The 13,878-nt window shown below is 40.8% G+C and overlaps 1 protein-coding gene across 1 annotated transcript; it reads left to right on the top strand.

Moving 5' to 3' along the window:
- The first annotated feature begins 1,786 nt into the window (after positions 1-1,786).
- LOC149733208 (uncharacterized) lies at positions 1,787-7,383 on the top strand. Its single transcript, XM_089881397.1, has 2 exons — positions 1,787-2,853; positions 5,776-7,383. Exon 2 carries the CDS (start codon positions 6,355-6,357, stop codon positions 7,039-7,041), a length of 687 nt encoding a protein of 228 aa, XP_089737523.1. The 5' UTR covers positions 1,787-2,853; positions 5,776-6,354; the 3' UTR covers positions 7,042-7,383.
- Positions 7,384-13,878: the final 6,495 nt, after the last annotated feature.

The raw sequence follows: 13,878 nt of genomic DNA, 5'->3' as shown, positions 1-13,878 counted from the left end.
AAACAAGATTGTCTGGACTTACTAAAAGCAAGGTGGCATAGAGTTCGTGATTGCAATAGTAATTTTCATTTAATACCATTTCAAGGCAGGCTTTGTACCGAAGCTCTTGTGCAAGGGTTTCATGGTCCACTAGAGCAATTGAAATGGCGTTAAATAAACAGTTTCCATCTCCAGTCGTTTTCACTGGTACCATGTTCGCTTCAATGTTATGTTTATCTAGAAGTCCTCGGCTATAAAAATCCGTCTTACATTCAGTAAATACCTTTACTCGTCGACTTTGTAAATTGTGACTATAGATGTTTCGACTCAAAATTTCTTCTCTTTTACAACGAGTGTAAAAGTATTGAAAGCCATACTTCGATGCCTGCAAAATAACTCAGGTTAGGTTGATTTGATTTTTCGACCCATTATTAAATACTTGTGAGTAAACACGCTAAAAGTATTAGAAAGCGTTAAAGACCCAACAATAAAATCCTGTCTATCCTGTTGTTCCGTACGTGGAGCTATAACCAATAAAAGTTTTTTCGATAAACACTGCAATATTAATTACACATCGATTAAGATAAAATGTTCATACTACTCAACTTATTAATCACACTCATACTTAACGCAACATTTTTAAATGAGATTTAACAAAGATAAAAAAGGCGCGAAACGCAAGCGCACGCATAGAAACTTTATAAACATTTTTACTTAATCAAGTTGTCATTAAGCATGAAACTGTTTGACGTAATGCAAATAAAACATTATTCTGAGCACAGTAAAACTGATCTTAAGCTTTAATACCATGAGCAAAATGATGATTACATAGACAAGAGATCAAAGATCCAATGCGTGAGCACGTTACAAACTAATTAGCATAGTTATAATAATAAAAGTGTACGGTGCATTTTGAATTTGGCACATTTGATGAAACAGTAAAGTAATCGTTAATTAATCGTTAAATATGCGGTTTTAATTCTGAAAATTTAAAAAACTATAAATATATATTCTGATTTGATTTCAATCAGACTGAATGCTACAATTAAGAATTGAGATAAGTGCGGAAAAAACAGTCGTCCAATAAACAACGACAAGAACAACTGTTCTATAAAAAAGGATCTATATGACCACTAACGTTCTCAATAAATGAATGGGTGAAATCTTTGAATTGTTTGTCCCGTAGTTTTGTAAGTTTTTATTGCCAAACTTTGAAAGGTTTGCTTTTAATTCAATAATTTATACATCGGGAGTTATTCAAATATAATGTACTAATATAATAACAAGATATTAACTCAGTCATTTGCTTTTGGAGAGGAGAATTTATATCTTTTCAAAGCGTACAGTATTATTTCGTACTTTTTACGTGTATAGTCCTAATAATAAATTCATTATTATTCAAAATCAACATGGATTTGTAACTGTCCGTTTTTACTGTCGTACTAGGTTTACGGGTCTTTCGTCCCGCCTATAGTACAGAAGTTATTATATACAAACGTTCAATTTCAAAAACCCACCTCGTTAACATTAATAATCCAACTGTCAGCAATTCGAAACAAGATAAACTACACAATAGAAGTGGGTATATGTCACATCTGTTCTAATAAGTCCTTGTGTGTTTTAATATATTTCTTCGAAGTGTTTTCAATTAATAAAGTCATAATACTGCAATTTCCTGGTATCACCGAAACTCTGTCATACATTTTAAGTTAAGAGATGTTGGGCACTGTGTGTTAGAGTCCCATCGTACCCCACTATAATATACGGACTATGCATGCATTCATGATGGATAGATGGAAGATAGTGTAATGATCTATATATTCGTTCTACTGTTAGTCTATTTACTTAATTATTTTTAGCCCGTTTTGTTAACCACAGCCAGTTTTATTTTATTTCAATGCCGAGATACAGCGCGCGTGGTGATTACCATCGGCGCATTCTTTCGTTTATTTTCGTCTTAAATTCCTGTGTTTTTCGTTGATTGATTGATTGGTTGTTTTATTGCGTAAGGGCCGTTTCGTTTGCCACTTCTTTTTAGTCGGAATAAAGCAGTTGTTGGTTGGATCGCTAAGTGAACGGACTTGTTTTTTGTGGATAAAGAAGCTAAACGCTACACTTCTTTTTGGCGTCCCTAGGTGGGCTTCTGTATGACGAATATGGAAGAAGAATTTGCTGAGAAGTTTGGCCAATTGCAAGAACATTTTGATGAAAGGATTTCCAGAGTGTATCGAGGTTTGTCCGATCGTTTGGACCGTATGTCAATGAACGCACAGCAAGCCACAATCAAACCTGATCAATCAAATCTGGAGGTCGAACACGACACAAAGGTATGTGATTTACCCGTACGTCACGAACTCGTTAAGTTAAAGCAGACCTTTAACGGTGCCGACTGGTGGGGCTTTAAACGACATTTTGCTAATGTTTCAATGGCTAATGGTTGGGCAGAAAGTGTTAAGGGGTTTCAGCTTGCGTGTTGTTTGGAGGGCGAAGCACTATTTATACAAAATTGTCTTCCGGAATCCAAGCGTTATGATTTTGAATCTCTATCTAAGGCTTTTAATCATTCGTTTGCCACTTCTTTTTAGTCGGAATAAAGCAGTTGTTGGTTGGATCGCTAAGTGAACGGACTTGTTTTTTGTGGATAAAGAAGCTAAACGCTACACTTCTTTTTGGCGTCCCTGGGTGGGCTTCTGTATGACGAATATGGAAGAAGAATTTGCTGAGAAGTTTGGCCAATTGCAAGAACATTTTGATGAAAGGATTTCCAGAGTGTATCGAGGTTTGTCCGATCGTTTGGACCGTATGTCAATGAACGCACAGCAAGCCACAATCAAACCTGATCAATCAAATCTGGAGGTCGAACACGACACAAAGGTATGTGATTTACCCGTACGTCACGAACTCGTTAAGTTAAAGCAGACCTTTAACGGTGCCGACTGGTGGGGCTTTAAACGACATTTTGCTAATGTTTCAATGGCTAATGGTTGGGCAGAAAGTGTTAAGGGGTTTCAGCTTGCGTGTTGTTTGGAGGGCGAAGCACTATTTATACAAAATTGTCTTCCGGAATCCAAGCGTTATGATTTTGAATCTCTATCTAAGGCTTTTAATCAAAAGTATGATCCGTCCAACTCGGTACAAAGTCGCGGGTTCTTCTTTACGGCCACGCAAACTCGGTCAGAATCTCCAATTGATTTCGGTTACCGTCTGCAGTCATTATTTAAAGAGGCTGATGTTAAAGTTTCTAAGTTAGATGGTGAACGGTTATTACTAGAGCAGTATGCTGCGGGATTGCTTGATTCGTCGTTGCGTCATTCAGTAAAACTCTCCTTGTCATCTACCCTCGCTGACGCTATTGACCTAATTTCTAAGCTGACTGTAGACGCACCCCAACGGACTATTAGTCCAGCAACCAGTAATGCGGCTCCAGGATACCGGTGTTATACTTGTGGCGAGCCTGGTCATTGGCAAAGAGAGTGTCCACGTCAGAACAGTTATGCAGCGCGGCGCTCAGTTGATCGGTTTAGTAATGGATACCGAGTAAATCATTTAAATGACTCCAGTCTTACCGATGACGGCGGACAAAATAAATTTTGAATCTTGTTGTTATATAAACTGTGATTTACTGGGTGTTAATTGTAACTTGTTGGTTGATACCGGTTCTGTGGCTACCATTATCGACAAATCTTCAGTGTTTGATGTTCTTTTAAAAGTAGACCGGCCACGATTATGCAATGCGAAGGTTCGTTTAATCACTGTTAATGGCGAGAACCTTATCTGTTACGGCGAGGCCCTAATATTACTCAACATAGAAGGCCGCCAATTTAAACAATCAGCGCTTATAGCAGAGTTGTCGGGTTGTCACGGTATTCTAGGCATGGATTTCTTGAAACGCAATCGATGTTGTTTAAATCTGGCCGACTCTATAATACAAGTTCAAAGTATACCAGTGAGCTTGCATAAGAATCCAGGTCGTGTGCGTCCACTTACTCTACGACCAAAAGATGTATCGCATGTTTCTAACCAGTCGCTTCCCGATCATTTGTCTTGTTTAATTCCTGGCGATTTAACGTCGACACAACGGGGACTATTTGTGCATCTACTTAACAGATATCAGGATGTGTTTTGTGATAGTAACGGGTTACCTGGACGGACCGCGCTTGTCAAGCATAAAATTGACACTGGAGCATCACGGCCTATACGCCAACCGCCACGAAGAATGTCGTGGGTTAAGCGCGAGCTTGCCGAAAAGGAGATTGAGAAAATGTTACGTGAAGGCATGATTGAGCCCAGTCAAAGCCCGTGGTCCTCTCCTATTGTTTTGGTAACTAAAAAAGACCGTACTCAACGATTTTGTATAGATTTTCGTAAACTTAATGATGTTACGAAAAAAGATGCGTACCCCTTGCCCAACATTGAGGAAATGCTCGACGTCTTAGGCGGGTCCAAATGGTTTTCCACGTTGGATCTTGCCAGTGGCTACTGGCAAGTAGAAATGGACCCCGCACATAAGGAGAAGACCGCGTTTTCGTTACCCGGAAAAGGTCACTTTCACTTTAAGGTGATGTGTTTCGGGTTGACGAATGCCCCGGCCACGTTTGAACGGTTAATGGAACGAGTATTGGCTGGGTTACTGTTTAAATCGTGTGTTGTGTATATCGACGATATTGTTTGTTTTTCTACCGATTTCACGAAGGCTCTACAGGAACTGGAAGTCGTGTTTTGTCGCCTCCGAAGAGCCGGGTTAAAACTTAATCCAAAGAAGTGCGAGTTCTTGTCTAAAAGTACGAAATATTTAGGTCATATAGTGGGTGAGGACGGAGTTCGTTGCGATCCTGAGAAAACGAAAGCGGTTGGTGAGTGGCCGAGACCCAATAATGTTAAGGAATTGCGAAGTTTTCTAGGTTTTGCTTCATATTACCGACGTTTCATTCGAGGGTTCGCCTCAATCGCTGCTCCACTAACAGCTCTAACGCACAAAAATATTTTGTTTTCCTGGTCTCCCGTGTGCCAATCTTCTTTTATGAGATTAAAGTCGGCCTTGACGTGTGCGCCGGTGTTGACGTATCCTTTACGTGAGACTCAGTTTGTCTTGGATAGTGATGCGAGTGACACGGGTATTGGAGGTATTCTTTCCCGAGTAGTGAATGGTGTGGAAAAAGTGGTTGCCTACTGTAGTTCTACTTTAAGCAAAACGGAACGTCATTATTGTACCACGTTTCGTGAATTATTAGCCATGGTAAAATGTGTAAAAAAGTTTCGACATTATTTGTGGGGTCGGGACTTCTTATTACGCACCGATCACGCTTCCTTAAAATGGCTACTGACCATGAAAGCGCCGGAGGGCATGTTGGCACGTTGGCTTTCGGTTTTGGGCACTTATAACTTTACGGTTGAGCATAGACCCGGGGCACAGCATATCAATGCAGACGGGTTATCCAGACAACGCTGCAAGCGGGAGGCTTGTTTAGATTGCGGGAGCGTTGAGAGCACCGCGCCTATTGTTGCCGTCTTACAATCAAGAGCTGAACGAAATCCTCAACAAAATAATTCGTCTGATGAATGTAGTTGGCTTAAACAATGGACGCTCGACGAGCTGCGTCACTGGCAATGTGAAGATCCTTCTATTTCGCTTATAATAAGAAATAAGAGTATGAGTCAATATGCGCCGGATACTTCACGAATGGCAGTACACGAGACCACGCATCGGTATATTCGACAGTGGGATTTGTTGGAAGTCCACCATGGCTTGTTGTATCGGTCGTGGAGACCCATATAATATTGATTCTTCCATTTTAGTACTGGTAGCTCCACAAGGGCTTCGGCGGGAAATATTCCATCATTTGCACGAACTGAGAACGGCGGGTCATTTTGGCATCACTAGAACAATTCATACGATTCGTCGTCATTTTTATTGGCCTGGTTTAGCTGAAGACGTGAAGCAGTGGTGTAGATGGTGCATCCCGTGTTCTCGTCGTAAACCGTATCATGGAAGACCACATCGACCTCTTGTGCAGAATATCTCCGGTAGGCCACTGGAGCGGGTGGCCATTGACTTTCTCGGTCCACTGCCTCGAACTAAAAATGGTAATCAGTATATTTTAGTGGTGGCCGATTATTTTACTAAATGGACAGAAGCCTTTGCCTTGCCAAATCAATTGGCCACTACCACAGCTGAAACGCTGGTTACACAGTTTTTTTACGATTTGGGTTTCCCAAAGTTTTGCACTCTGACCAGGGTAGGGATTTCGAATCCCATGTTTTTCAGGAGATGTGCCGTCTACTGAACGTCCGTAAAACAAGGTGTACACCGTATCGACCTCAGTCCGATGGCCTGGTGGAAAGATTCAATCGCACCATTCTACAGATGCTATCCACATGTGTAAACGAATACCACGACGACTGGGATGTTCATTTACCCTACCTTTGTTTCGCTTACAGGTGTTCTCGGCACGAATCAACAAAGTTTTCACCCAACAAATTGATGATGGGAAGGGAGACTACGCTGCCGTTGGAACTGATGTTTGGGCCTTAGATTCATTCGAGCACGCCTATCAGACTCTGAGAAAATGTGCCGTTCGTCAGAAGCGGAATTACGACCGCCGAGTCCGAACCACGGAGTCTTTCACGGTCGGAGACTGGGTCTGGTACTTCTACCCTCCTGCAGCACGGAGAAAACTGGGTCATGGTTGGACGGGTCCCTACCTGGTACGACAACAATTAAACAACGAACTCTTCGCTATTCAGAGTAATGCAACCACTCAACCTAAAGTAATTCACGCCGACAACCTTCGAAAGTACGAAGCGGAACATTTGCCCGAGAATTGGACTCGTGTACGAAATTTGGATGCTCGAAATGAAAATGTGGACGTTACATCTGAGCCAGAAAGAAACGAGCGCAATTCTAGATCCGATTCGCAATCATATTCGATGGGGTCCGGAGAGGCCAGCGATTGGTCACCTGATGAAACGATACCTAGTAGTGTCGTAACGCCAACAGACGATGTTTCAATATATGGTCGAGTGCGTCGCCGACCCCAACGTTTGCAGTATGATGTGTATTAGTAAAGTGTTTTTTTTTTCGTGCGTTTTTTTTATTTTCGTTTGGGGACAAGCGTGTTTAAGTGGGGGGGAGTGTAATGATCTATATATTCGTTCTACTGTTAGTCTATTTACTTAATTATTTTTAGCCCGTTTTGTTAACCACAGCCAGTTTTATTTTATTTCAATGCCGAGATACAGCGCGCGTGGTGATTACCATCGGCGCATTCTTTCGTTTATTTTCGTCTTAAATTCCTGTGTTTTTCGTTGATTGATTGATTGGTTGTTTTATTGCGTAAGGGCCGTTTCGTTTGCCACTTCTTTTTAGTCGGAATAAAGCAGTTGTTGGTTGGATCGCTAAGTGAACGGACTTGTTTTTTGTGGATAAAGAAGCTAAACGCTACAATAGTATGACGTTTTATCTGTTGTGACGGAGAAGAATATCTTTTCATATATCTGAAAAAAAAAATTACCTCTGTTTATAAATGTTGTCAAACAATAGTTATGTTATTTTTGAATTTCTGTTAATGAGACGAATCATTTAACACTTACCCTTTGTAATTTTGACCAATATTTAAGAAAACATCCGCAACCATGCGAAATAGAAATTACATTTTTGTTCATAACTTGGAAAATATTGGAGGTAAAATTAATTTTGAGACACCGTTGAAATGGTATTAATGAGACGACTATAAATGCAACCCTTTTTAATTTTGACCCATATTTAAGAAAATATCCGCAACCACGCAAAATAGAAATCACATTTTTGGTCATCATAACTCGGAAAATATTGGAGGTAGAATTAATTTTGAAGCACCGTTAGAATGGTATTAATGAGACGAATAATATAAGTGCAACCCTTTTTAGTTTTGACCCGTATTTGAGAAAATATCCGCAACCACGCGCAACCCGCACATTTTAAAGGGACCCGTATAAAGTAGACAGTTGCTTAGTTGTGTTTAAGTAACGAATGGCCGCCGGTTTAATATTTTCCAATCGCACCCATGAGGTTAATCTTAATGCAATCATAGGGTTTTTTGATTAAGTAAAGTCTATCGCCAGGAGTTATATTATACATGCTCTGCTGTTTCACTGTGTTTCAAAAGTACAAAATTCAAAGAAATCTTAAAATGTACATACCACTCAAAAATGAACTCAAGTCATTTTATGGATCTTTATTGCAGGTTCTTTACCTAAGTGAGGTGTAATTGACACCATCTATTAAAAAAATGTTGCTGAGTATGTGACGGTGTCTAGGCCTGTTATAGAGGGCGCCATGGTTTCATTTAAAAAATGTTGCTGAGTATGTGACGGTGTCTAGGCCTGTTATAGATGGCGCCATGGTTTCGATTGATATATTTCTACCAGGCGCTACTGCGCATGCACCAATACACTACTGCGAATGCGTAATAAATTCGGGTGGTCTTTGTATTTGGTAGTCGTTGAACAAGACCACCCGGTCCAAATTTATTACGACCCTCCGTTGAAAACATTCCAGACAATAAAGTCGGCAGGAACTGAGTTGGTATGTCATTTGTAGCCTAAAAAAGTAAGTACCACTAACAAACTTATTTTATGCTGGTTTAATAAGCAAATTTTACTTGTAATTTACAGGTGCTGGTAGGACCAAAGTGATGATCCCGAATACAACAAGAGAATAATGCTCTAATGAATGGGCATGTATAATGAATGAATGAATGTAATTTACTTTATCCTCGCGTGGCCGAAAAACGACAGTCGTTATCACACGGGTTTAAACTCTCCTGCCAGCTTACGAGTTACCATGCATGTTATTTTATGGGTGATTATATTTTTTTGGATGTTTTCTTTTTTATGTATGGCTGATAATTTGGACAGCCCATTAGCTGGAGCAATTGCCGTTAAGTGTTTTGCCCAAGGACACCAACGCCCACAATGGTAGCAGCGTCGAGCCTTAAACCCATCCTCCCGGTTACAGGCAGACGCGCTAACTACTATGCCACGGCGCCGGACCGTATACTCCGTTGTAACGTATTCTTTGTTGTGTCTGCTGTGTGCGCATTGGGTTGTATTTAGCGGACATCCAGGTTCTGCACAGTCTGGAATCCGAATAACCTCAGATTTTTTTCGGTCATTATATTTTGGAAACGCTAGCGGGCGGTACGTTATAAACCGCAGGCTAGATACCGATAATAAAAGCTCTAATTGTGACAAAGTTGTTACATTGGTGACCACAGAGAAACCATGGAAGAAAGGCCTCAGTGAACTTTAGCAGTTGGCGCGACTACAAGCAACATTTTAAAAATATAGGTCGTGTGAATAAGTAGCCAGTTCAAAAAAACGGGTCGTCGTCATGCCGCTGCGTTTAGCTAGGAAACTCTGGAAGTGCAGGGTACTAGGAAACTCTGGAAGTGCAGGGTAACTTAAACTATTTGGTCGAACAATTCATTCAACGGTATTTGGTCGGACAACAGCTTGGATGACATGTCGATAAGACGAAATCTAACGCAACACTGCGAAATACACTATCAGAAGTGGTAGATATGGCAGACGGATTGCATTCTTTTGACTTTCACGTGATTCAGCAGACACCGCTTCATGAATGCCGGGATTTGAGCGGTACTAGTGGAGTACGTCGTCTAGTGCAAGTCTGTGCATTATGTGGCGAAACAGGCCCCTGGAAAAGTAATTGTCGACACTAAGGCGTCGGGCGTCATGATATGGGAAAATCAAATCCAGCTTCTTTGAACGGGCGTACTTTAAGGCGTCGGGCGTCATGATATGGGAAAATCAAATCCAGCTTCTTTGAACGGGCGTACTTTAAGGCGTCGGGCGTCATGATATGGGAAAATCAAATCCAGCTTCTTTGAACGGGCGTTAACTGGGTCGGGCGTCATGATATGGGAAAATCAAATCCAGCTTCTTTGAACGGGCGTACTTTAAGGCGTCGGGCGTCATGATATGGGAAAATCAAATCCAGCTTCTTTGAACGGGCGTTAACTGGTGAAAAGGCCAATTCATCAGTTGTTGAAGACGAGGCCAGGTGGACACATGCTGTTTATGTTCTTTTGTCTAATCCTACTAAGTTTTTGGTTGATAGTTGATCAAGTGCTACTATTCTGGACCGTTCTGTTTATGACAATTGTTGTTAAGCGGTGCTATTGGCCACTTAACTCCATGTGGTGTCAATCCTACTAAGTTTTTGGTTGATAGTTGGTCAAGTGGTACTATTCTGGACCGTTCTGTTTATGAACAATTGTTGTTGAGCGGTACTATTGGCCACTTAACTCCATGTGGTGTCATTTCTACGCCCGCTAATAAAGAAATATATAAAGTGCTATGGTAGTGTTCGGGTCCGTCTTAACGTTGGAAAATTACAGACAAATGTAGTTGTCCTGATAGCTGATATTGGCACCACCCCTCGTGGCATAATAGGTTCAGACATCCTCATAAGCGAAGGTTGCCTGATAAATTTTAAAACACGATCGTTCCTGTTTAAAGTGCATGTGACACGGTCATCTATAAATATAAGCTATTTATACTGCAAAATAGTTTTACTTTGTAAAAATGTTTTGTCGAGCCTTCGGCGGATAAAAATACCACACCCATTGTCCAGTTTCAAATGTGAACGTATGAACCCGCCGATCGAAGTGCCTTTTTTGACGCACGGGCCAAATTACTTCTTACTTGTTCGCACTTACCCGTCGCATGTGTTCCACGTAATCGGTATAGCATTGGTAAAATCGGGCATTGGGGCTGGGATACATGATATCCAAGTGGAACGCAAACTTGCGTTAATTTTAAGTATCGTTTGTTCGCTACAATCGTTTTTAATTTGTCGCTGTTGTGTTATTATTACTATCGTGTTGTAAACTATATATGCAATAAAAAATAAAAAAAACTACTGCGAATGCGTAATAAATTCGGGTGGTCTTTTGCATTTGGTAGTCGTTGAACAAGACCACCCGGTCTAAATTTATTACGACCCTCCGTTAGAAAACATTCCAGACAATAGACTAGGTTTACACATTAAAACTTAAAATAAAAGTTTTTGAATTAAAGTCGACAGGAACTGAGTTGGTATGTTATTTGTAGCCTAAAAAAGTAAGTACCACTAACAACCTTTTTTTATGCTGGTTTAATAAGCAAATTTTACTTGTAATTTACAGGTGCTGGAAGACCAAAGTGATCCCAGAATACAACAAGAGAAGGGAATAGACTAGGTTTACACATTAAAACTTAAAATAAAGGTTTACACATTAAAACTTAAAATAAAAGTTTTTGAATTAAAGTCGGCAGGAACTGAGTTGGTATGTTATTTGTAGCCTAAAAAAGTAAGTACCACTAACAACCTTTTTTTATGCTGGTTTAATAAGCAAATTTTACTTGTAATTTACAGGTGCTGGAAGACCAAAGTGATCCCAGAATACAACAAGAGAATAATGCTCTAATGAATGGGCATGTATAATGAATGAATGTAATTTACTTTATCCTCGCGTGGCCGAAAAACGACAGTCGTTATCACACAGGTTTAAACTCTCGTGCCAGCTTACGAGTTACCATGCATGTTATTTTATGGGTGATTATATTTTTTTGGATGTTTTCTTTTTTATGTATGGCTGATAATTTGGACAACCCATTAGCTGGAGTAATTGCCGTTAAGTGTTTTGCCCAAGGACACAAACGCCCACAATGGTAGCAGCGTCGAGCCTTAAACCCATCCTCCCGGTTACAGGCAGACGCTCTAACTACTATGCCACGGCGCCGGACCGTATACTCCGTTGTAACGTATTCTTTGTTGTGTCTGCTGTGTGCGCATTGGGTTGTATTTAGCGGACATCCGGGTTCTGCAGTCTGGAATCCGAATAACCTCAGATTTTTTTCGGTCATTATATTTTGGAAACGCTAGCGGGCGGTAAGTTATAAACCGCAGGCTAGATACCGATAATAAAAGCTCTAATTGTGACAAAGTTGTTACATTGGTGACCACAGAGAAACCATGGAAGAAAGGCCTCAGTGAACTTTAGCAGTTGGGGCGACTACAAGCAACATTTTAAAAATATAGGTCGTGTGAATAAGTAGCCAGTTCAAAAAAACGGGTCGTTGTCATGCCGCTGCGTTTAGCTAGGAAACTCTGGAAGTGCAGGGTAACTTAAACTATTTGGTCGAACAATTCATTCAACGGTATTTGGTCGGACAACAGCTTGGATGACATGTCGATAAGACGAAATCTAACGCAACACTGCGAAATACACTATCAGAAGTGGTAGATATGGCAGACGGATTGCATTCTTTTGACTTTCACGTGATTCAGCAGACACCGCTTCATGAATGCCGGGATTTGAGCGGTACCAGTGGAGTACGTCGTCTAGTGCAAGTCTGTGCATTATGTGGCGAAACAGGCCCCTGGAAAAGTAATTGTCGACACTTTAAGGCGTCAGGCGTCATGATATGGGAAAATCAAATCAAGATTCTTTGAACGGGCGTTAACTGGTGAAAAGGCCAATTCATCAGTTGTTGAAGACGAGGCCAGGTGGACACATGCTGTTTATGTTCTTTTGTCTAATCCTACTAAGTTTTTGGTTGATAGTTGATCAAGTGCTACTATTCTGGACCGTTCTGTTTATGAACAATTGTTGTTAAGCGGTGCTATTGGCCACTTAACTCCATGTGGTGTCAATCCTACTAAGTTTTTGGTTGAAAGTTGGTCAAGTGCTATTATTCTGGACCGTTCTGTTTATGAACAATTGTTGTTGAGCGGTGCTATTGGCCACTTAACTCCATGTGGTGTCATTTCTACGCCCGCTAATAAAGAAAATATAAAGTGCTATGGTAGTGTTCGGGTCTGTCTTAACGTTGGAAAGTTACAGCCAAATGTAGTTGTCCTGATAGCTGATATTGGCACCACCCCTCGTGGCATATTAGGTTCAGACATCCTCATAAGCGAAGGTTGCCTGATAAATTTTAAAACACGATCGTTCCTGTTTAAAGTGCATGTGACACGGTCATCTATAAATATAAGCTATTTATACTGCAAAATAGTTTTAATTTGTAAAAATGTTTTGTCGAGCCTTCGGCGGATAAAAATACCACACCCATTGTCCAGTTTCAAATGTGAACGTATGAACCCGCCGATCGAAGTGCCTTTTCTGACGCTCTGCTGCACGGGCCAAATTACTTCTTACTTGTTCGCACTTACCCGTCGCATGTGTTCCACGTAATCGGTATAGCATTGGTAAAATCGGGCATTGGGGCTGGGATACATGATATCCAGTGGCAGATCAATTACTCGACCCAACATTAACCTTGTTATATTCTACCCGTGTCGGGCGTGGCTGGCTGGACCCGGGGCAGTATAACTGAAACTATTTGATCGGGTGTAAGCGTGACCAGTGTCACGCGTGAACTTCTCACTGTTTATAACGCGTCCTAGCACTACCAGTCTTCTTAAAGTTTATTGGGTGAAGTAGAGGGACGGGACGATACTCTTGCGGGACGGTTAAACAGAGTGAGAAGACAGGGCCACTCCAGGGTGTTGCATACAGTTACAAATATATACAAATTTCACTTACATGTAGTAACCTTATGCAAATAGAATGCTTCGTTAGGGTTAGACACTAAAATTAATACAAACATTAACAGTAAAATATATACGAACAGATGGATTACGTCCGATCTGCAGTCGGTTACTAAAAAAGAGAAACGGAAAGGGCAAACAAACAAGGCCACGTAACTTGCGCAAAAAAGTACTGCGCAATGAAGGCAATTTTAAAGCCATTCTAAATTTATTGGTAGCGCGCGGGGACTCCAGGAGATATTGAGACCTAATTTCAAAACAAATTCGAGGAAAAGTTGTACAGAACGTCAAGAAAGCCGGAATTT

This window comes from Ciona robusta, chromosome 7 (genome assembly GCF_009617815.1).
Source record: "Ciona robusta chromosome 7, ASM961781v2".
Classification (NCBI taxonomy): Eukaryota; Metazoa; Chordata; class Ascidiacea; order Phlebobranchia; family Cionidae; genus Ciona; species Ciona robusta.
This window is presented reverse-complemented; position numbering and strand designations above follow the sequence as displayed.